The sequence below is a fragment of the Oryctolagus cuniculus genome, chromosome 12 (genome assembly GCF_964237555.1).
Source record: "Oryctolagus cuniculus chromosome 12, mOryCun1.1, whole genome shotgun sequence".
NCBI lineage: Eukaryota > Metazoa > Chordata > Mammalia > Lagomorpha > Leporidae > Oryctolagus > Oryctolagus cuniculus.
In genome coordinates, this window is record NC_091443.1 from 14674624 (window position 1) to 14699701 (window position 25078).

The 25078-nt window shown below is 46.3% G+C and overlaps 1 protein-coding gene across 1 annotated transcript in view; it reads right to left on the reverse strand.

Annotated features, from left to right (window-relative positions):
* Nucleotides 1-1289: 1289 nt before the first annotated feature.
* ATP10A (ATPase phospholipid transporting 10A (putative)) overlaps nt 1290-25078 on the reverse strand; it is a 181647-nt gene continuing 157858 nt past the window's right edge. The window contains 10 exon segments of the mRNA XM_051822233.2: nt 1290-2083; nt 2086-2600; nt 2738-2925; nt 3331-3435; nt 3514-3594; nt 5943-6143; nt 10374-10499; nt 14914-14990; nt 17973-18300; nt 20027-20211. Coding sequence (XP_051678193.2) covers nt 2013-2083; nt 2086-2600; nt 2738-2925; nt 3331-3435; nt 3514-3594; nt 5943-6143; nt 10374-10499; nt 14914-14990; nt 17973-18300; nt 20027-20211 — 1877 coding nt within the window. The 3' untranslated portion in view covers nt 1290-2012.

The window sequence follows — 25078 nt, forward strand, 5'->3', positions numbered from 1 at the left end:
TCCAGGCACGCACTCATGCAACCTAGGCACTTTGGAGAGAAGCAGACCTGTCTCCCACTGCAACAGGGAGCCCCGCTCAGAACATCCCTTGCCATTTGCTGGTAATCATTTGTGAGACCATTGTGCAGCCCATGCAGGAGGAGGCTGAGGAAAACAGGGCTCTACCTGGGGTGTGGAAGAGGCGCCTTCTCTCCCCTCTGTGTAGTGTGATGTGTGCATACGGCCTGGGGTGACTCAGAGGCTTTCCAGAAAGCTAAGGGACCCGACCAGGGAAAACAAGCCTTGGGTCCTAATCTTTTTGTGATGCTGAAACAGAATTCCTGAGACTGGATAATAAGGAACAGAACTTTATTTCCTCACAGTTCTGGAGGTGAGAGGTCCAAGATCAAGGCACCTGCATCTTGCAAGAGTCTTCTTGCGGCCACTTCACATGGCAGCAGGTGGAAGGGCACCAGCGTGAAATGACTCCCACAAGCCCTATTTTATAGCAGGATGAATTCATCCACAAGGGCAGAGCCTTCATGGCCTAAACACCTCCCCAGAGGGCCCACCTGCCAAGACTGCTGATTGGGGGTTAAGTTTCAAATATTGGAATTTGGGGGGACACACTCAAAATATCACATGTTGGATCTGTGTTGTTGAGTCCAATCAGCCTGAAGCCCACCCTCTTCCTGGACGTGCAGACAGGGAGTTTGTGCCTTTCCTTTGTTTGACCAGAAGGAGGTGCACTTTCTGTTACTTGCAGTGGGTCACATTCATTGAATAACCAGCCATTCTGACCATGTATGCTATGCTCAGGAATTCGTCCTCAGGTCCTTTGCCCCTTCTACACTGCTGTTTTCAGCAAGAGGTACCTGCAGGAGCCATAAGTCCCACACAGAAGACATCACACCCTACTAACTTCATATTCCCAATGCTGAGCACAGCAGGTGACTTATTGGTTTGACAAAATATAAAGAGAACTCAGAGAATAATTGCATGTAATTGTCTGATTTGTATCATTTCAGATTTTCCTTTTCTCTTTTTAGAGGGACAGAAATAGTGGCTCATTAGACAAAGGGCCTGAAGATAATTTCTGAAAAATCCTAGCTTCTTGGTGACAAGGGTCTGGTTGGTCTGGAAGCCTGGTGCACAGAGTGTGGTGTGATGGGTCGTATGGGCATCGTGGCTTAGATGCACTGAATCTTGTCTTCATAGCATCTAAAGCACTTGCTATGAAGAATTACCCTGCAGTATTCAGAACACTCCATGAGGTCACAACTTCACAAAACAGTGGCAACTACTGGACATGCTCTTTGCAAGGTGAAGGTTGTTTATTGCTTGTTATGATTTCAACAGGCAAAATGCTGCAGAGGGGCTGTCATACCTACAAGATGATCTTCGTGAAATGCCTGCATAGGATTGGGCACCGGAATGAACTGCACACATGAATTCCTCTTCAGGTCTCACTTTCCCTTTTTGGGGTGAAGGGGAGCCCCAACCCTCCCATGTTGGTGGGATTGGAAGCCAGTGGGGGAATCTGCCTTGGGGGCCCAACACTCTCCCCTCCAACATCGACCCCTCTGTCCCACCGACGCCCATCTGAAGTTCACTGAATTCAATCACACACTTAAATTCGGGGAGAAAAAAGGTCATGCTTGTTGATAAAAACAATCATATTGCCTCTTCTTACAAAATGAGATGAAAAAATAAATCTAAACACACTTCTCAAGTGTCACTCTTCTTGAAACTTTTATATATGTTAAAGCTCTTATTTCTCTTCTCAATATACTCTACGTAGAACTTCAAAAAATAAACTTTCTTTGGTACCTCTCGTTTCCTGTGTTAGCCTTGGAAACGTTTAAAAAATACATCTTCCTAGAACTCTTCTGTGCAAATAATAAACATAAATAATATTCACATCTATGTCATATATATAAAAAAGGGCCATTTCAAGGTTTTCAGTGTGACTGCAGTCAGCCGTGGTCACTGGAAGGTGCTCCTAGAAGTAGTCCGTGGCGTGTCCCCGCAAGTCATGCAGGTCTTGATCTGGCTGCGGGGGTCTGGACAGGAACTCGCCATCCCGCTTGTCCATCTGCAAACCACTTCGGGAGAACTGCAAGACACTGCCCAGCCCACTGACCAGAGACAGGGAGGAGATCCAGTTGAGGGAGCTGAAGTTGGGCAGGTTGAAGAGGGACGACAGGGGGGCTGCCCTGCCCGTACTGCTGGGTTTCCTCTTGGAGTCCCCAGGACAGTCTGCTGGCATATCCTGTCCTGGTGTGGAAGACTCTGGGGTCTGAGCACTCAGCCCCTCCGGAAGGGGGTCCTCCCTCACGGGCACACTCATATCCACCGCGCTGGGCTCCCCACTGGCCTCTGGGGAACAGGTCAGCTGCGGTGTGTGCCATGAAGCCTGGGAGGCAAAGTCCCCAGAGAGAGACTCGGAAGGGCCGATGGTCCTCTCTTCTGAGTCCTCGGTTCTCTGGTCTCTTGGGAGGGGCTCCTGAGCAAGGTTCCCTTTGGAAGTGCTGAGCTTCTTGGGGGTCTTCTTGGCCGACTGACGTCCCAGCTGAAGTGGGGTAGGGAAAAGACTCCCCTGGAGGGCTTTGAAAAACAATCTGGAAAGAGCACATTTAAAAAAACAAAGTCAGACATTGTCATGGGTGGTGCCTTGCAGCTTCCCAAGGCTCATTAGGAGCAAAGGCAATGGGGACACTCAGAGCAAAGACTTGGATACACCACCTCGGATACGCACCTGGGCAGTAGCGCAGCAACAGGTGCTATGAGGCAAGTCAAGTAAAATAGGGGGTCGCCCAGTAATGTCTGCATGGTCCAATATGGGTTAGATGGAGGATAGCATGTCGCACAAGATGCATTGTACACCAAGGCCACGGAGAAGAATAAAAGGATACTGAAGCCACACGTTATCCAGTTGAGCCAGGTCTGAGATAGAAGGAGAAAAAAAAGGGGGGCTTTTATTTCAACTGAAAATGACAACAATGACATGAAAACAAATGTCTTAATCATCAATAAATGAGCGTGATGTTCTAAGTGCTTAGGAAAAACAAAGACCCTTGACATACACAGGTGGTGAGATGCAGTGGGCAGCAGAGGGCAAGACAAGAGGGCAAAGAGAGAGTGTGGAGGTGGAGGAGGTGAGAGAAGGCAGGGAGGAGCTAAGAGCTCCCCAGAAGTGTGAGGTGTGGGGCTCCCTATGTCACGGGGCTCTGGATGGTGTCAGCTTCCTTCTTATCACAGTGAGGCTGGTGTTGCAGTCTCTTGTTTGCTCAGAAAACTTCTGGCTCTCCAGGCATCTGCAGCATGAGTGGCCATGCCAGTGACTCTTACCCAGGTTTTGGTTTCAATGCCCAGGTGCAGCAGGAAGGTGAACAGCGCGATGGCTGTGATGGGGGTCCCCCAGGTAAACATGTCCACTTCTGAGTCGTAATAGGCCTGAAAGACAGGGGCATCCCTTGTTTGTGGGCCCATGGATGCTGTCAGTGGGAAAAACTATACCACCTGTGCACTTACCAGGTAAGGAATGAAGAAGCAAACCAGGCTCTGGAAAGCAGCGTCTGCCATGTTTAACCAGAACGTACATGGCCGATATTCCTGGGACACAAACATACAAATTAAAAAAAAAAGCCAGGAGATTATAGATAAGTGCTTGTCTTGTCAAGTGATGTTTTCTGGTATGCTAGAGCATCATGGCACAGGCAGTCACGCAAAGCTTGTTAGCTTAGGACTTCCGGAGAGCTGAGGCCCCCATCTGGCTGTGAACAAACAAGTACATAGATGCTCATGGATGATTTGCAGCTGAGTCGCTTACTGGGAGCCTTTGTACAAGAAGAGCTGCAGTCATTCCAGGTTGACAGTGAAAACATGAAACCACTTTCCAAGTCTATCAGGGAATGCCCCTCTTGAGAAGGAAGAGCACCTGTTATTCTGAGCTTTCTGTCAAGTCTGAGTTTTCCTATTTCCCCTACTTTTTGCAATTTTGTCTCCCTTTGTGGTGAGTCGCTGAAAATGTGTTTTTTTTTTTTTTGAGAAGATCTATTTTATTGATAAATTGGACCAGTGGCTGATCTACATTTTGTCTTAGGACAGAAGAATCTGACATAAGAATTCACTAGTTCAGTGAGTTGGTACAAAATTTTTACCTGCCACGTAACCAAATTAGAAGAGTTACCCTGATTTTATTTTGGACAAGAAGTCAAAAGAAATACTTGATTGACACCTGAACCTTCAGTTTCTCCAACACTGATTACTGTGGGAATGATGGTAGAATTGCATGTTAGTGATGACATACAAATCTATTTTAACCCTTAACTATTCAGACATAGTTTTTCTTTCATTCCCCATGTTTGTAAAATGTCTTGTTTCTATCTTGTACAATTAGATTTCTCTAAGTGAGAAATGAGCACTAAGTGAGGCATTAGCACTGACCAGTTTGAATATATCACCAAATGTCTTACAACATCAATGCCTTAGTTGAAATTTATTTTGTTTACAACTATTGTGAGGAGATCAAGAACTAAATTTTACAGGACAGACAATCTTTTCTTCACTCTAAAAGAAACATCACTGTGATACGATTGCTTCCTTTGGCATTTGTTTTTTCCTCAATTTTTGTTTTTAATTAATTAGTGATTTGTATATGTTATTTTCATTTATTGTTTTTAATATATATTTTATTTAAGTTATACAAGCTTCATATATTTCCTTCATATCATTATAGGAACATGGTGGTATTTCCCCCCACCACGCCCCAAACCTTCTCCCTTCCCCTCATATTCTCACTCTCAATCCCTCAATTTCCACAATGATCTTTTTTTCTTAGTACATTTAACGCTTGTATAGTGAACACTACCTTAAGAGAAAGAGTTCAACAAATAGTATGTAGAGAAAACAAAAGAAAGCAAAATAAAACACTGTTCGTCAAAAAAGAGACAAGGGCTACAAACATCACCAACTGTCAAAATGTCTATTTCACTTCAATACATTATATTTCAGGTACTCTGCTCATTACCTTTGATCACTGAAAACATATGATATCTGTCTTCTTGGGACTGGCTTATTTCACTCAGCATAATGGTTTCCAGTTGCGACCATCTTGTTGCAAAAGACAGGATTTCATTTTTTCTTACAATTGAGTAGTACTCCATAGTGTAAATGTAAGTGGGTCTTAACCTTTAAACTTAGATGATGGATGCATCCTAATGTTAAAATTTAAAAGCCCTAAACCCACAGGCAATGCTAGCCTGGATGTAGAAGAATGGAGGTTTCATTATCTGGGTGACCAAATTGGTTTGTGGCCCTGCTAAAGTCTCCAGACAGCTGGTCAGATCCTGCCTGCAGCTATGCAGAGAAGGCAGGAGAATTTACTAAGCACTGGAAAGTGCTGGCTACCCTCTTCCTTCTGGTCACCTAACTCCACAGGACAGTGTCTTCGTCCTGAGTCAGGTGAGGACACTGAAGCCTGATTAAGGATATGAGTTCCCCTCACGTGACAAGGTACATCAAGGGAACAAGCAGAAGCCTCCTCATCTGTCCAACCTGTGGCCTTTGCATGCCGCCAGAAGCAGCTGGCTGTTAGTGTGTCAATCTACGCAGGATATTGATAGCAACATACACCTGTTCTTTCAATACATCAACAGTTTCCCTGTCGGTTTGTCCTCTTGTTAACTCCCATTCACAATAAATCAAGTCTTTTTGTTTGATTTTGTAGAATCCCACCTGGGCCTCAGTCACCACTTGTGACTTTCAGACCCCAGGAAGGCTTTCCTTGGGCTCCTGGAAATCTGGGGAGTGAAAACAGTTTTCACTCCCTATACTAAATGTACTGCCAGACCCAAGTAGACAGAGTCCATTTGTCTTCCCAAAGGTCGGATTTTAGACTTCAACAATTTGTCCAGATATCCACTGATAGGGAGACAGACTCTGAAGGGTTGGGTCCTAACCTCCATGTTCTGGCCACTCCTGTAGAGCTGCGGCTCAGACAGCAGCACCCTGGCCGGCACATCCTTGTCTAGCACCCCAGTCACAAGCTGGGGAAGCGATGAGAAGAGCAGGTTAAAGAAGATTAGATACCACTGGTCAATCATGGCAGATGCAGAGAAACCACAATAAAACTGGAACCAAAACAGGAGGCCCACGAACATCTGCAATCAAGAAAGGAAGAATGAGAACAGGCACTTCTTTAGATGCCCTTGTAGAACCTCACCCAAAGGATCTAGGAGGTTTGCAGAGTTTTCTGTAAAGAAGACATTGACAGGCAGCAGTTTCTACCAAAGTCAGTGTCAACTTTGAGCCCCAGTGTTGGCCTCTGCCTGTCCCTCCTTGTCCTTCTCCCCTGCATCATCTTCCTTGGAGGACTTGGCTGTGAGAACGTGGACTTCCCAGGAACAGCCTTTGGGGGAAGAGGTTTTGTGTCTGAAGAGTCACATGTCATTCAAGGTTTGACAGGGACTGTTGGGCTGCTCGCATTTCAGAAGAGTTGGTAGGATATGAATCTGGGGCTTTTTCCCTGGTACCTCTCCTTTGTTTGTGACTCTTAGCAAAACCTATGGGTGGCCACATCACTGTGTCTCTCTTTACCTTTTTCTTTTTTTTTTAATTAAGATTTATTTTTATTTGAAATGCAGTTACAGAGAGGCAGAGGCAGAGAGAGGGAGAGAGAGAGAGGTCTTCCATCTGCTAGTTCACTCCCCAAATGGCTGCAATGGCCAGAGCTGGGAAAATCTGAAGCCAGGAGCCAGGAGCCAGGAGCTTCTTCTGGGTCTCCCACGTGGGTGCAGGGGCCCAAGGACTGGGCTATCTTCTGCTGCTTTCCCAGGCCATAGCAGAGATGGATTGGAAGTGGAGCAGCCAGGATTTGAACCAGCACCCACATTGGATGCCAGCACAGCAGGCAGTGGCTTTCCCTGCTAAGCCACAGTGCCAAATCCTCTTTATCTTTTTCTTTTTTTTTTTTTAAAGATTTATTTATTTATTGAAAGTCAGAATTACAGCAAGAGAGGTAGAGACACGCACACAGAGAGAGATATGTTACATCTGCTGGTTCACTTCCCAGATGGCAGCAAGGGACAGCGCTGGGCCAGGAGTCAAGAGCTGTGTCTCCCACGTGAGTGGCAGAGGCCCAAGTACTTGGGTCAGCCTCTGTTGCTTTTCCCAGGCTGTTAGCTGGGAGCTGGATCAGAAGTGAAGCAGCCAGGACTTGAGCCAGCATCCACATGGGATGCTGGCATTGATGTGGTGGCTTTACCAGGTATGCCAAAATGCCAGCTCTCCAAAGCATTCTTACACTGATTAGCTGTGCAACTTGGCACAGTTTTCTTATCCATTGCATGGGCAAATCAGTGATACTTACCTATGAAGTCGTGAGAATTAAAGGACTTAATGTATTTAAAGAACTCACCAGAGTTCCTGGCATACTGCAGGTACTCATCCATGCTATATTCTTAGCTGTCAGCAGTTTTGTTATTTCCTTTGTTTAAGGCTCAAGCAGGGCCAGTGTTCTTACCCCACTTAGAGAAAGGAGATTGAGGTTCCAAGATGTTAAATGACTTGGCCATCCTCAAAGCATGAATAATGAACCCAACATGTTCCAACACAGATGGGTTTGCCTGGGGGTCTTGGACATGTTTAAAAAAGGACAATGATACAGGGAACATTCTCTGTTGGGCACAAGGTCTAGGTTTTGGTTCTGGAGTTGTAACTATCAAAAATTTATTTATTTACAGAGAGAAAGAGAGAGAGAGCAATCCCATCTTCTGCTAGTTTATTCCCCAAATGTCCACAAAGATCAAGGCTGGGTTAGACTGAAGCCAGAAGTCAGGAACTCAATTCAGGCTTTCTATATAGGTGCTAGGGACTCAATTTTACTTGAGGAATCACCTGCTGTCTCCTGGGGTACACACTAGCAGGAAACTGGAACCAGAAGAAGCTGAAACTCAAACCCAGGCACTCAGATACAGGATGCAGGTGTTCCAAGTGGTGTCTTAACTGTTATGTAATGCTTATGCCACTATCCATCTGTTGATCTTGACTCAGTCTCTGAACAACTTCTCTGAGCTTTGGTTTCTTGACCTGAAAATGGCTTGTTGTAAAGATTAGAAGAGGGGGCCAGCGCTGTGGTGTAGCAGGTAAAGCCGCCACCTACAGTGTCGGTATCCCATATGGGATCCGGTTCGATTCCTGGCTGCTCCAATTCCAATCCAGATGCTTGCTAATGGCCTGGGAAACAGAGGAAGATGACTCAAGTGCTTGGACCCCTGCACCCAAGTAGAAGACCTGCAAGAAGCTTCTGGCTCCTGGCTTCGTATCAGCCCAGTTCTGGCCATTGCAGCATTTGGGGAATGAACCCACGGATGGAAGACCTCTCTCTCTTTCTCTGCATCTGTTTCTCTGTAACTCTGTCTTTCAAATAAATAATCTTTAAAAAAAGATCAAAATAAATAATAGTCTGTGTTGATATAACCTGCAATGACATGTATCCTTCAAGCTCTGTGTCCATCTGTAATTTAAACCTCTTATTATGCAACTTTGCCCCTCTGCACTTAAAAGCTGGCAAAGATTTTCTCATTGACTTTCTTCTCTTTCTTCCTCCCCCCGCTAACTTTCTCTCACCCACCCTGACAGGTTTAGCCTAATGAGTCACCGATGGGCAAATGGAGTCAAGAGGAGGTAGATAAGTACTCAGATAATTGAGTTTTTCTTTTTCCACTGTAGTACCAAAAAGCTTTTTTCCCAAAACACTGTTGCTATGGAAACTGTTCTTCTCTGTTCTTTATTGGAAGGAAGGCCAATTTATTCCTAAAACTAATGAATTTCTCCTTCTAGGAGGCAGAGTGATTATCCTTGAACTCCTCACAGAGATTAATGCTTGTTTAATATTCCATCTTATATGGAATAAAAAAAGGTACCCCCCCCCCCGTGCCCTCCAAGGACAACTCATGGAGGAAGGCAGCTGGGCCCAGTCCAGGAGGCCACTCTGGACTTTGGTGCATATGAAATGTGGAATGGTTTATGCTAAAACTTCTCACTATCCCTCCATCTGAGAAATTCTAATTGATACCTACAGAGATCAGCTGGCTCAACTCCTGTGTTTTCATAAAAAAAAAAAAAAATTCCAAAGAAGGCACATTTAGACAGTCACACTGACTTAACAACGGTTCAATTTACAAATTTTGGACTTTACAATAGTGTGGAAATGATAAACATTCAGTCGAAACCATATTTTGAATCTTGTGTTTGGATCTGTTCCTGGGCTAGCCACACAAGGCCCTGTCCTCTTTGGCGATGGTGGAAAGTGGCAACTGTCAGTCAGTTCTACAATCACAAGGGTGAACATCTGATACCCTGCAGCATGGTGTGCTGATGGGCTAGGCTGTTCAGCCGGTTAGCTGCACCACGAATATTTTTGAAATGATATTTCCAACCTACAGTGGATTTACCTGGACATAAGCCCATCATTAAGTCAAGGAGCACAGGTGACTTGCTTGGTTTCCTACAATTAATGGGTGACAGAAAAAGGGCTGGGGTTTCCTCAGCTTAGTCACCTATTTCTGTGGGAGGCAGGAACCTGACGCTGTGCAACTGTGCATTTGAGGCCTCACCCAGCTGGAGATTTAACATCAAGGGGGAGGAGTGAAGCAGCGGGACAAGGGCAGAGCGGCATAGTTCTCCTTGGATGTAATCCCAGGCACAACCTACTCTGACTTGATTTCTAGGACAAAACCTATCAAATTAAACGCTCCTTGACTTGTTCTGAGCATCTGTATGTGTTTTCCTGAAGTTTGTAAAAACGAGTGTGAGGGAAGGGATGGGAGAGGATGACAATAGAGAAGTGAGGGTAAGATTTCATTACAAACACTTAAGAACATGAATGAGAGGAGTACTGGAGTACTGAGGGGAGTTTAGAGTTATTATAGGGAGTTTTCTAAGAAACTAGAAAAAATCTACCTTTTAATTGATTTCATTTTATTCTTTACTTAAAAGAGTACAGGATAATCTTGACATTGGAGAACTGGTGTCTGGACAATTAGATTTACAGGATTACACTGGAAGGTCATGAACCCAAGAGTTAATTTACTTGGTCTCCTTGTTTGTGCATTCAGCTGCTAGTCATCAGAGGCAGAAACCACAAGGAGGAACCCAGCTGCTTCACAGCAGATTTCTAGAGGTCTCTTGTAAGTGGGGCAGCGTTCTGAGACGGCCATGTGGTTTACCCCACATAGCTATGAAGATGCCTGTCTGCCAAAGACTTAGTAATGAAAGAATCAAGAGTTAAATTAGGATCCACATGAAATGCATCATTCAGGTGATGGTCCCATGAACGAATCTCAGACTTTTCAACTGAAAGCATCCGAAGACCAGCATCCAATACCTACCGTGTTTTTGTAGAAGAAATACAGCACCATGTTAGCAAGACGGGAATAGCACCAATGTCCGTGAACAATTAAGAGTCTCTCCAGGTATCGGAATCTTGGCACTGCAAAGTCGCTGGCCATCACTGCCTTGAAAGGAAGAGGAATTCCTGTTATTGGGGATGACTCACACAGCAAAAGGTCTGTCTTATTTCCTCCAAATTGTGAGGCAAAATATGGATGGAAAACTCTAGTCTCAAACAGTGTGAGTGTGGCTGGCCAAGGGATCCTCTGCTACTGTCTCTCTTTCCGTTCACCGCGTTTAAACAAAGCCAATCTCCACACACCCTCCAGTCAAGGGATACCACTTTATAGGATTCATTGAAGGTTTCTAACACTGCATGTGTAATTAACGCGTCTAAAAAGTTGACTTTGCTCTTATTTTTCTCCCATGCTGTTTTTAACAAACAATAAACCCAGAGATGCAAGTTTCCCTGCCTTTCTCCATAGCCCACTCCACCCACCAAGCTACAGTCCTCTGAGTCAGACCACACTTCCAATCCTGAGATGAACCCAAACCGCCCCTTTCATCTGCAGCAGAGACAGATGTTCTTGTAGCCTGGAAAGCATATTTCGTGTCCTTTCCCCCAGGAGCCACACAGATGAGGGGGCAGGCATGGACTCCCTGAAAAGTCAGTCCCAGGATGCCACCTACAGGCAGTGGACAGTGAGCAGAAAGCCATGGCGACAGCAAGCCTGCTTCCTCTACAGACAGGGGAGAAGCCTGGGTCGGAGCTTCCCTCTCGCTTGGTTGAGTTTTGTGCTTTACACAATTAAATTAACCAGGCCACACCAAAGCCATGGAACTTTGTCCCCAGAATAAACTGGCATTCACCATATAATTTTCATCATGCAGAACAAAAGATCCAACAAAATGGTATGAAAAGACAGCTTTCTGCCTATCTTCAGAGGATGAGTCGACTCAAAACTATCAATGTGCCTTTAACACTTAACTGATTTTCCTGTATTCAAATAACACCCAGAAAAGAGTAAATTATGCTTGAAATGGGACAGCACTATTGCACAGTTGTCCTTCAGTATCTTTGTGGGATTGCTTCTGCTTACCCCTATGGATAACAAAATTTCTCAAGTCCCTTATGTAAATGGCATAATATTTGCACACAACCTATGCGTGTCCTCCCATATAGATTAAATCATCTCTAGATGAACTATAATACTTTATACAGCATAAATGATAGGTAAATAGATATTATGCTGTATTATTAATAGAGAATGACAAAAAATCTACCTATGGTCAGTATGGATGCAATTATTTTTTGCAAATATTTTTCAATCCATGGTTGGTTGAGTCTACAACACAGAAAGTAGGAATATGGAAGGTCCACTGCATGTGATTGAAAAGTTTAAAACCTTAGAATATCAACTTTCTGAACCACAAGATCAAGATTTCAAAGCGAATGTCTCTATACCTCTTCCTGTGAACATATTTGTATAGGGATTTCAAAGCCTTCTGAGTATTAATTCTTCATTCAGTTATCCCATTATTCATTCTCTAGAAAATCACTTGTTAAGCTCCCACTGTTACCTACATGGACCTAGAGATGCAGAAACCATAAGGCATCATCCCTGTCCTCCACGGAGTCACTCTAAAAGCTCAGCCAAAAGAGGCATCTGTGAAAGGAGGTCAGTGGGCCCACAAGGAGCCCTCCAGATCGTCTCTCAAGAGGAGATCCAAATGCTCAAGACGGATTGCAGGTGCAAACCTCCTGACGGGGTGTGCCTGGCTGTTTAGTCTTCTGCTCCTCTTTTCCACCCCCAATCTGGTCTCAAACACAATGCTTGTCCCTCTGTCCAAGTCGCCTCTCCAAATGTCCCCAGCTGCTCCGGATATCCCATGGGAGCCAAGGTGGAAGCTGCTGTGTTTCCAGCCAGTGCTTGGCTTTAGGGCAGGGGTAGGAAAGTCTGGCCTGCAGACCTTATAAGGTCTGTGAAATCATTTGGTCTAGCTCTGCCAAGGCAACTGCAGCTGTGGGTAGAAATTCAGAAAGTCTAAGGAGGCTAATTTTAAAGTTGATAGTTTTGTATGGCCCGTACATGATGTTATAAGCATCCAAAAGGCCCTTGGCAGAAAAAGCTCCTCACTCCTGCTCTAGGGGCTGCTCAACAAATACAGAGGCTCAAGAGACAGAGCTGCCTGGCAGATGCAGGCTCCCTGCCTGGAGCAGCCTCCACACTAGGCGGAGCTGGAGAGCACCTTGTCATCCTTGCCCATCCTCCATGGCTCAGCGCCCATCACTGACGTCCTGCTACTGCAGCATCCTAGTGTGTCTCGGGGTGCTCAGCACAGCGTCCCTTCACTCACTGGACCGACATACAAGCAACAGGGTCAGATTCACCTGGACACTCACACAGTAAGAAAAAGCATGAAGGCTTAGCGTCATCTTACACAATGCCTCCTCAATAAGGATGAAGCTTTAAATAAATACAGAAGCATCCAGCCACACCTGACCTACAAGTTACACCTGCTCAAAGCATGTGCCTAATAGCTGTGCTGTTCCTATCACCTCTCACCTGGTCACAGATCACATATCCCCGTGGCTGGGGGCTTGTGCTTCTACCTTGAAAAGGAGATCAGTGGTGGCAGCTCAGTCCTTTCTCCACTATGCACTTAGCATTAGCCTTTTTGATACTGAATGTATTTATCTGATGAGTTTACTCTGCATATGAGATTGAAGGGCGCTTCCCTCATCAGTTTTTTACATCAGGTGGTAGTGAAAAACAGAGGCAATGCTGAAAAGTCAGAATGAATAAACTATTTCATTCATTCCTTAAACAAAATGCTTCCTGAGCTTCCCCCACATGCAGGGCACACTGAGAAGAGGCAAAGGTGAGTCAAACAAGAGCTCCCCATTTTCAATTTCACAGAGGAAACAAATGTACAAGTAACATAACACAGGTATTAAGTGAGATGTAAGTAGGAGCAGGGTAGGGGAGTGCTAAGGACGGGCCAAGATAGAAGTACAGTTGTTGGCACTCCATCTGATGGTCTCAGACTCAGGGATTCAAACAACCATGGATCAAAAAGATTCAGAAAAGAGAAATTTGGGCCTGAACACATACTGACGTTTTTCTTGGTTGTATTCCCTAAACTATGTAGTCTGGCAACTATTTAACGTACTATTTACATCGCATTAGGTATTCTAAGTAATCTAGAGATTATTTAAATATGTGGGAGTGTGTGTCTGCTATGCATATAGTATGCTATTTTATATGAGGGACTTGAACAGGTGTAGATTTTAGTATCCATGGGGGTCCTATATCCAATCTTCCATGGAACAGCTGTACTTTGCTTCCAGCTGAGGACCTTCTAAGTGATTGCTTTTTTAACAAAGTAAAAAAAAAAAAGATGAAAAAAAGAAAAGAAAAACTAACAAGCTCTGCACAGGCCTGACACGAGGCAAGTGCTCAATAAATAATTACTGACTGGATGAAAGGATCAGTGAATGAATCAATCAGTGTGTAAATGGTGGTCAACATTCTGACTTCTGGAATAATAACACTGGATAAATTGTTCTTTGAAGTCTCCACCCAGCTGAAGAATGTTGTGTTTCAAACTTAATCAAGTGTTGAAGTTGTGGTGATACTACATGCAAAAGAAGCTCATTTTTAATTGACTCATTTGTTCAGTGTCTGGATCACCCATCAAGAACGGACACAGTGACAAATGAAAATGGCAGAGCTTAGTTTTCATGTGAGTCGAAATGGTTACACTGCATTTTTATCATGATACTGCGTTCCAATGGCATCACAGCAAAGCCAGTTTTCCAAAAGGAATCACTATAGTGTTCAGAAGCGGTCAAGGGAATGTGTCCCACGGACCCACCATCAGGAGCCAGAGAGCAGGAGGTGACTCATCTGGCCTCTCTCTGAACCATTTCACAAAAATATACTTGTGGACATGCCACAGAAATATATAGGAAGACATCTTTATTCAACAATTTTTTTTTTGACAGGCAGAGTGGACAGTGAGAGAGAGAGACAGAGAGAAAGGTCTTCCTTTTGCCGTTGGTTCACCCTCCAATGGCCGCCGCAGCCGGCGCGCTGCGGCCAGCAGACCGTGCTGATCCGATGGCAGGAGCCAGGTGCTTTTCCTGGTCTCCCATGGGGTGCAGGGCCCAAGCACTTGGGCCATCCTCCACTGCACTCCCTGGCCACAGCAGAGAGCTGGCCTGGAAGAGGGGCAACTGGGACAGAAACCGGCGCCCCGACCGGGACTAGAACCCGGTGTGCCGGCGCTGCAAGGCGGAGGATTAGCCTAGTGAGCCGCGGCGCCGGGTTCAACAATTCTTCGTAAATATAAGTGACATTCCGCTTTACCTTCTATTACTGGTTTAACAGAAGATGAATGTCAGCTGTATTGAAGTGAACCCTTTAGCTTCACCAGACAGAGTCCTGAGCAAGGCCAGGATAGCTCACAGTACGATAGGACAAGAAGCCAATGAGGGCCACTTGGTCTCTTGAGACAGCCCTGGTGGGTCTTTACCTGCATGCCCTCCTGGCCTGAGATTCCTACACCCACATCTGCCACCTGGATCATGCTGACATCATTGGCTCCATCACCTAGAAACAGCACAGGCAGGAAAAATCACTTGAATTGAGAGGCACAGTTCAAATCAACTTCATGGATCTTCTTGAGGACCTCACTGGACTGAGTTCTATGACACAGTCCTGGGGAAGACTGGAGACAAGGCAGCACATCTCCCTGGGAGAATTGGGTTAAGTGGTCAGAATTAACCACAGTGTGAAACTTAGGACTACTAGCTCCACCAAGAGATGTATCAGAAAGCAAACAGTGCTGAGTCACCTTTTTATTTAGTGCTCATTCTACATAGTTGTTGGCTCCTACACTGATAAAGCTCTTAACACAGTGTCTTGTACAATGAAAGTCATTATTACCAACATGATCATTAATGCAACATTACTCAGCTACTTCAGTCAAGTGGTCAACTCATGCTCACCTGAGCCATTTCCTAAACACAGTAAAATTCTGCCCTGGCAACTATAGCTTGCTTTTTGTACACTGATTATTAGTCAGTTTACTAACTATTGTGCTCAACTTTGGGCCCTCTGAGGGTGTCAAAAAGGAGCATTTCTGTTTATTCTGTCAACCTGCTGAGAGAAAATATTTGGAAACACAGGAATAGGTCAGAGCTCTTGACACCTTCAGAGAAAGGCAGGCAGAGACACCAAGTCATTATCTTCAGTGATGGTGATCATTCCTGGAAGTGCGCAGCACAGCTCCAATCACAGCACATCTGTATCCTAAGTTGCACAGATGACACAAGGTGCAGATATACAGTCAGGGTGACTCACAATGTGGCTGCGAACTGTTTCTTTCTTGCGATTTTTCTATTCTTTATTAGGTTGGGCCCAATGGGGGTAATCAGTCAATATCTGTCAAACTAAAATTCAGTAAATGTTTGGGGTGATGGATGTGCCAATTACCCTGATTTGGTCATGTATCAAAATATCACATGAATCCCATAACTGTGTACGGTTACTATAAAGATATTCTGTGAGGCAATACAAATCTCTAAAGCTTTTGAATGGCCCATTCAGAATCAGTTGTGACCTGCAACAATGCCCTCACATCACAGACTGCTGGGAACACAGGAGTAGGTCATATGCTTAGAGAAACGGGCTAAAAGTCTGCATGGACCATTACTTTTCCATTCTCTTTGGAGAGATTGTTTTGTTTCTTCTGTTCTTTTTAATTAGCCAAGACCTGACCTTTGCTTTTCAAACAAATACCAGACACCAGGGACTAAGGGGCTGAGCCAGGCACTGAGCAGGCTATGAACATCTTACTCCAGCCCTTCAAGGCAGACCTTGTTCCCATGTTCCCAGTGAGGACACTAGAGCTCCAGGGAGGAGGGCAGGCAGTGAGTGGTACAGATCCAGTCTGCAATCCCCTCATTCCTGCCTCCAGCACCTGCTCGGAGAACCTGAAGGCCACTTGAGGGACACGAGTAGGAAGTACTCAGCCCTGGTGGAGCTGCCTGTCTTCCTCCACCCTGGACCAGGGGATCACAGATGGATACTTTTCTCTTGTCTCTAGGGCAGACAGCATGTGCCCATCTGTGCACTCTCCCTAGCGGATACTCTAGCCCTGGGGTTGTGCAGGATGATGTCTCTGGGATGGCCATGCTGAGGTCAGGGCTCTCTCCTCACCCCTATCAAGGACTCAGGTTTAAAAGCAGCCTCCTCCGGCCAGCGCCGCGGCTCACTAGACTAATCCTCTGCCTTGCGGTGCCGGCACACGGGGTTCTAGTCCCAGTCGGGGCGCCGGATTCTGTCCCGGTTACCCCTCTTCCAGGCCAGCTCTCTGCTGTGGCCGGGGAGTGCAGTGGAGGATGGCCCAAGTGCTTGGGCCCTGCACCCGCATGGGAGACCAGGATAAGTACCCGGCTCCTGCCATGAGATCAGCGCGGTGCACCGGCTGCAGCGCGCCGGCCGCGGTGGCCATTGGAGGGTGAACCAACGGCAAAAGGAAGACCTTTCTCTCTGTCTCTCTCTCTCACTGTCCACTCTGCCTGTCAAAAAAAAAAAAAAAAAAAAAAAGCAGCCTCCTCCCATTAGAAGGCCCTCTTGGTGATGGGGCAGGAGTCTTCATCTCAACAAGGAGTGGTGTCAAAGACCTCCTACAGAAAATACTGTAATTACTATGACTGAGTGGTGATGACCCACTTCCAGAGCCTTTTCTCACCAGATATAGATTTGCTGGGGATCATAGGGATCATCTCTTCCCTGGCCCTCATCAGGAGATGGTGATGTTGGGTCCCTAAACTTCTGCTAGAGACTCCATCTGACCCAGAAGTGGATGGAGATGCTGCCTGCAAGGGGGCAAGTAATAAGGAAGGAGGCAAGTGATCACTGTGGAATCCTTCAAAAGGAGCCCAGAAGACTCTCGAGGCCAGTAGTTCCTGCAAGGACAGATCACCCAAAGATATATTTATGCAACTCTGAAATAAATGTAAAATTGTACAGCTATTCATATCTCAGGATGGGTTCACTTAATGAGGTACTTGTCTCAGATTAATCCATCAAGTCCAACTGACAAGGCTATGAGAATTCTTATCACCACCATCTCTGGATCCTTACAACATTGCAGAACCTTGGATCCCAAGAGGTTCATGATGACCAGAAGTCCCTGCAAAGGGCTGGGCTAATGCTGACCATACAGGCCCTCTGTGATGGCCAGGACTGCCTGGGATGGACAGCTCTCTAGCGTCCTGTGTCCCAAGAAACAGGATAAGCCTTATCCTGTCTTACTAAGCTAGATCTGAATTGCTGACTGTGTAACAGGTACCTGCACCTGCTGTTGCTATATTTTGTGGCTCTCCAGTGTGAGCTTGATATATGGAGCATGCTGCTTGCTTTATCTCCCTGCATCTGATTTTATAAATGGGGAAAAGGTGAGGAAGACTTCCCATTTTATCGTGCTGCATAGAAGGGTTTCAGAAATTCAGTTTGAGAGAAAGCAGGTGAACAAGACAGCTTTTGCAGATGGGCTGCCTCTATTTGGCCATTTTAATTACTTGCCTATGGCCAAAGTCATGGCCTTGAGCTTGCTTCTGACCAGCTTCACCACCATGCTCTTCTGCAGAGGCGTTGACCGACAGCAGAGGACTGAGCGACATTGCTTGGCAAGGATGAGAAATCTGTCCTCCAGGTTTTTCTCCAAGGCATATGCTAGACTCCTCCCGTCGATCACGAGGCACGGACTGGGGGTGGCAGCAGTGGACATGGAGGTTGAGGAGAGAGGGGCAAACCCTACGCTCACGTTGCCTTCAGTCTTCTCAGGGGTGCTGCAGATGCCCCGGGACTGCACATACTGCAGGCACTGGTCCAGCAGGGCGGCACATGCTTCCTGAAATGGACACCAAGGATAGTGAGGTTCACTTAATGGTCATCCTCTTCCATACCTCTGGGCTGACATCCTTCCAGGGCCCCAGGTTGCAGGAGCTGGCTGCTCGGAAGGTTCCCCCCGCCCAGAAACTGATGGTCAACTGAAGATGACTTTCTACATAGAAGAGAACGAACTGGTCTGCATTTCTGGGACATTCTATTTTGTCTTCTACATGATAGTGTAGAGACTATAGTGCGATGACTCCACTTGGGAAGGTCTGGCTGTGTTATTGTTAACTGGTAGCTGGCTAGGCTGAAGGAGCCCTCCATGCACTTGTCTATTGTTCTCTGAGGCCCTTACCTAACCCTTGTTGTTTTCTATTGAGGGAGTACCAGGAGGACCCAAAGCTTTTTCAAAGACCTTGCTATGATGAAGCTCTAAAGAAATGCAACTACCAGTGTTCTCCAATTCAAATCAGGCTCTGCAATTCCACCAAAAGAAGAAGAAAAGAAAAAGGCTTTCAACTGTCAATGCCCTTCCAAAACTGGATGTGGATCTCAATTCCAGAGAGATCAGGAAAACCTACAGGGAACCCTGCACTGGATAGCAATCAGAAACAGGAGGTTGAGGCCCAGGAGGGTTGACTCTTTCTGGGGACAAACACCAGGAACTCCATGGCTCCCAGTCCTCTGCAGACAGGAAGCCCACCGGGTTGGCACTCAGTTCCCTGTGAAACATCTTGGAAATCCAGCTGTGTTCAACCAACATGAATTGAGGAGCTTTTGTATTTAGAAAATTCCTACTAAGATTTCTATTTGAATCGTTTTGAATTTAAACATCATTTTTTTGGGGCCGGGGCTGTGGCATAGCATGTAAAGCTGCCACCTGCAGTGCTGGCATCCTATATGGGCACCGGTTTGGGTCCTGGCTGCTCCTCTTCTGATCCATCTCTCTGCTGTGGCCTGGGAAAGCAGTAGAAGATGGTCCAATTCCTTGGGTCCCTGCACCCATGTGGGAGACCTGGAGGCTCCTGGCTTTGGATGGGCCCAGCTTCATCACTGTGGCCATTTGGGGGTGAAACAGAGGATGGAAATATAATTGATATTTGCAAGCCTATTTTATATATTTGTGTTTGTCAGGTTTATCTACTGTGAACTACTCAGTTGACAGCACTGGCTATGCCAGGAAGGCCAATGAGGAGCTGTCTGCTGGTTCCTTGCTTCATTCAGGAAGCCCAAAGGGCAGCTCAAGTGCATTTCATGTAAGAAACCAGGGCTTGATCAGGGCAGAAAATGAAGCAGAAGTTCCCAACCAGTTTGAGGATTTAAGTCAATAAATGAATGAGAATGAAAACCAACCCTAACCCCTGCTGGGGCATCCGGGAAGCAACAAAAGTCCTGCAGAGGTCAGTGCTAAATGGACTAGTGCCCTGGCTCCACGTGCTGGGCATGTGTGACCTCATGGAAAAGAATCCTGATACTATTGACATGCACAGTATTTCAGGAAAAAGGCAGACCGAACTTCACATTAATAAAGCCCAGATGTGCATTCCTTTGGTAGTGAGAAGTTCCTCACCTTCTAAGGCAATGACAAGTACATCTTAAGCTCCAGAAACACAGCACAGGTGCAAACAGGGATACAGTGGCGAGGACAAGGTTTCTCCTCACAGGAACTGCAGAGCCTGTCTTGGGGGCTCTGCTGCACGTGAGGTTACCTCTTGGGGAGCACTGCTCCCAAACCCGCCTACCTGGGACTCGGCATTCAGGGTGATGATCTCCTCGCCATGATCCAGCAGTTTGCAGGCATATGCAACGTTAATGGCTGTTTCTTGCTTGTCACCAGAGAGAACCCAAATCTGCAGGCCTGCTTGACGCAATTTAGTGATGGTTTCGGGGACTCCTTCCTGCAGGCGGTCTTCAATCCCAGTGGCACCTGGTCAAATGCACAGCAGTGTAAGTGAGCCCCTCTACTGTGCCCCCAAATCCTACTGGGGAGCAATTGCCACACACTCAATTCTTCAGTCCCTGGTGAGTGGGACCTGTTGGGGGCTCAGCTGCCAGGCCTGTCTGCTACTCTACCAGAGGAAGTCCCTTTTGGAAGCATGCTTCGATGACTCACTGTTTCTGGACAGTTGTGGACACTTTTGATCCCTCCTCTCTCAATGTGACTCACTGAGAATGTGTAGGAACAGCTGCGAGTCACTGAGCATCATTATGTGTTCTTACAGTGAAGTGTCTTGAATTCTTTCTGACTCACACCTAGCTCACTTGTAACTTTTAGATAACTTGAAAACAAACTTGTGAGTAGGCGTTAGGAATGACCATAATTTGAGGAATTAAAAAAAGTCCTAAAAATTACTCATCTCCTATACAGTTTCTGGTGAGTGAATGTTCAGTGTTACAATGTTCACTCTCAGCATGGGTTGCCATTCATTATTCCCTAGTGACAGCACAGGCAGACTGATTATTTCTGGAAAGTAATGTTATCCGGAAGACACTTTTCCCACAAATATAAGCAATTCCAGAGGTGGGGTTTCTCTTGCTGGTCTCAGTATGTTACCAGTTGAGTATTCCTAATGGGAACCTCAGCATCAGAAACATTTGGGAAGCAATGTTACGCTACAAGTGGAAAATTCTATACCTGACCTCAAGTGAAAGGCCACAGTCAAAACAGAGGAGCACTAAAAATATCACGCAAAATTACTTTCAGGCTATGTGTATAAGGGGTCTATGAAATATAACTGAATTTCTTGTTTAGACTGGATCTCATTCTCAGGCTATCTTACCATATATACACCAGTATTGCAAAATCTCCCAGAATCTGAAATCCAAAACACTTCTGGATCCCAAGAGTTTTGGCTAAGGAATAATGAATCTGTTCAGTGCAGACACATGTGTGGGGCTCTCTCTGGTTTTTCACCTCTTTACAGCTTGCTCATTGGTTCCTGTCTCCCTGCTCTAAAGGGAGTTGTGGATCAAAGCTCCCTGGGCTTGAACCTTGAGTGTGTGTGGTGGGGAGGGTTCCTTGCCAATCCTGCTTCCTAGGCTAAAGGCCTAACCCTCAGTGTGATAGTATCAGGAGGTGGAGAATTTGGGAAGTGATTAGGTTAAGAGGAATTGATGAGAGTAGGGTCCCCATGATGAGATTAGTATCCTTATAAAAAGAGGAGCCACAGAGATGATCTCTCTCTCTCTCTCTCTCTCTCTGCCACAGCACGAGGTGGCCACCTACAAAATAAGAGAGTCCTCCCCAGACACTGGGTCATGGACTTGGACTTGGATTTCCAGCCTTCAGAACTGTGAGAAGTGCTTTGTTATAGGAGTACAGATAGACTAAGCACCATTTCCCCTTCTGCTCCTGGTATGGATGAGATGGTAGGCATTTGGAGGGAGGAGACTGAATCAAGGGGTAATACACATACAGAAAGAGTATATTTCCTCCCTATACCTTGGTCTTGGCATATCACTTAATTCACTTTCACAAGTCATACACTGGTGTAACCAGCCCCGACTCAGGAAGCAGAACATCACCAGTTTCCAGAAGCCCCTTCAGACTCAAGGGGCTGGTCTTTCCCAGCTCACACAGCCTGTGCAGTGAGTTAGATCTGGGCCTGGCTCCCACCGGGAATGTATCAGAGGGATACATGGAAAGGGTCCAGAAAGGAGAGGGCGCATTGTAACTAAGCTGTACTGTGCTCTGAAGCCGAAGACCAGAGGACCCTAGAAGGGTGTAGGGCCTAAGACTGGCTTAGAAAGGAAGCCAGATTACGCTCTATGCTCATTGTGAGTACACCCTGATCACCACCGGGAGCTAGGAGGATGTTTGTCTTGGCCTCTCTCCCCTCCTCCCGCCTCTGGCTGCAGAAGAGATGGGTCTCTGGCTCATCCTAAGTGTCATTCCTTCTGTGATTTGTTCCTTGATGACTGGGCAAAGGGGGAGGGATGAATTTGCCTGCCTCTGTGTGGTCACAGTACCTGATTCCTACTTTATGATAATAATAATGATTATGGGCTCATCATAGTAATGACTAACCTTGATGGATTACTGACCATGTGCCAGGATAATGCTTCCACTATGGTGCTTGGCATGTAACTCAGCCACTTACTACACCTCCTCCATTACATGGCAATTTCTTGAATGAACAGCCGGTATCTCCCACCATTGTATTCTGGCTACTCAGCCAGGGTCCCTCAGTTAAATGTCTACCAAGAGAAAGGTATCAAAGGCCTCCCAGGTAAACCTCAATCTGGAAGCAGTCTGTGTCTTCTTAGGGAAAACTCAACACCTTGAAAACACAACTTCTCTAGTTCCAAAGCTAATTGGCTGAAGTATTAAGGCACTTCCTGGTCACCTCAATGACCCTCTATAACGCACAGGCATAAATTAAACTCAAATAGACTTACAGACAGTAAGCTCACCTAGGCATGATCTGAGGGAAAGAGTCAGTCTGAGGGAGCAGTCATTTTAAAAAGATCTGAGCACAGTGTCTTTCTTGCACCTTCCAAGGTAACTTGTTTGTGGTATAATTTACGTGACTTTGAGTAAACACCACCTCCTTTACAACCTGAGCCTCGGGAGCACCTGGCGTTTCTAAGTGCTAGAACCTGGGGAGCTGGGAGCATCTGCAGCCAAGCTAGTGCTGCTATGCATCAGTGTGTGCCAGTGCTGCGACCCATGGAGCAGTTCCCGTGACACTCAGGGAAGCCCACAAGAACCCCAAGGGAAACGAGCAGCACGTGGTCCTTTGAATGTAGGTTCTCGGCCAGAGCATGATGGAAAGAAAAATTTCCAGAACACCATGTGAATGGTAATCCTTTCTGCTGAACATATTTATGTGTGGTTCTTGGATGCTATTTAACTTAAGCATCTAAAAGAAAAAAATTTTTTGAAAGGAGTATTTGGCTCCGGGATATGAAAAATATAAAGGGCTCACTTTGCTCTTCAAAATAACGAAGCTGAGAGTGGGAACGCAGGGCCCATGATGTGGAACATCAATAGGTCAGGCAGTAGGAGGTGGTAAAGAGTTAACAGCCGGGCGTGGGAGGTAGGCTGATGTGTCGGGTTTGCCCATTTCTGGGGTGTAAATACTCCCGCGTTGACTGGTTTCAATCTACCATCTAAAGGTCGTATAAAATTCTGAAAATTTATGCAGAATGGCAAATTTCTTGAAAATTTGTTAACAGGCTCTTGCCAGTGGGCATGAGCAGGTTCCAGTATACTGTTGGTGCCCACTGTGGACAATCCAGTAGTTCCTCCAGTGGTGCAGAGCCATTGTCCTGTGCCCCTGGAGCAAAGCCCTCTGTCCCAGGAGGGCATCAGAACCCAGCTAAACCAGGATTCTGAAACATGTCAATAGCTAAGACACTGACTGACAATAAAAGAAAGAACTGGAACAAGGGATAAGTACACAACCCTCCTTTGAGATGTTTTACATAGTTGCCCAAGTTAAAAAAAAAATCATAGAATCTAAGCCAGGAAGACATTTCTGTGAAATAGATCTGGGAAGGTGAATTAATCCCAAGTTCAAGTTCAGCCTGGAATGTACTACAGTTGTTCAAAACTTAGGCTATGTTCATAGAGACACAGCATCCAGGCCAAGAGAGGTAATGGATGCCAGGCCACCAGGGTCTACAGAGAAGAGGCCCAGCCAGGCTGCCACACATGTCGATGCAATAACCTGAGACTCTCTACCACACCATCACCTGAGTGCTAGAGCTGGTGCCAGCACCATATGCCCCTGACCCCCTCTCAGGACCTGCGTCCATTGATTTATCATCCCATAGTAGCAGATAAGGAAACTGGGATGTGGAAAAGACTGAACCACTTGTCCAAGCTTTCATGATCAGCAAATGATAGAACCAAGACTGCACAAGGGGCCGGGGCTCCTAGACTCTTTGAGAAGGGGCAGTGCAGAAGGCACAGCTCCGTGACTCATGGCCATTGTCCATCAGCTGAGGTCTCATCAGTTGGAAAAGGGAAGACATTTTGCCTGCATTGCTCCACAAAGTGGACAAGTGCCCACTGGGAAAAGGATGTGGGGGAAAGATTTCACTCTGTTTGAGAAGTTAGAGCTGTTGAGTATGTTCAGTAGCTAAGATGCCTCCCGCCCCACAAGAGACAGCCTTCATCAGTCAAGGTTCAAAGACAGGCTGGGCAGAGGCCAGGCAGGCAGGTGGGTCCAGGAGAACCAGCGGGGCTCCCTTCCTATGCCCCAGGTCTGCACACAGTGACTCTCCGACAAGTCCATGCTCGATGGCTTCAGTGAATTAAAACCTGCCAGCCTAAACCAGACACAGCCGTTTTTGAGGTGTTTCATTTAATTTACATCTAGGGATACTGCTCTTTATGCTGTTGGGCTTCTGGATTCCAGTATTTTATGAGTAATGCATGGCCTGCTATAAAATAGTGGGGGCAGGGCCGGCGCCCCGGCTCACTAGGCTAATCCTCCACCTGCGGCGCCAGCACCCTGGGTTCTAGTCTGGTCAGGGCGCCGGATTCTGTCCCGGTTGCTCCTCTTCCAGGCCAGCTCTCTGCTGTGGCCCGGGAAGGCAGTGGAGGATGGCCCAAGTGCTTGGGCCCTGCACCCACATGGGAGACCAGGAGGAAGCACCTGGCTCCTGGTTTCAGATCGGCGCGGTATGCCAGCCATAGCAGCCATTTGGGGGGTGAACCAATGGAAGGAAGACCTTTCTCTCTGTCTCTCTCACTGACTAACTCTGCCTGTCAAAAACAAAACAAAACAAAACAAAACAAAACATAGTGGGGGCAGGGACAGTGTTGTGGCGTAGTGAGTAAAACT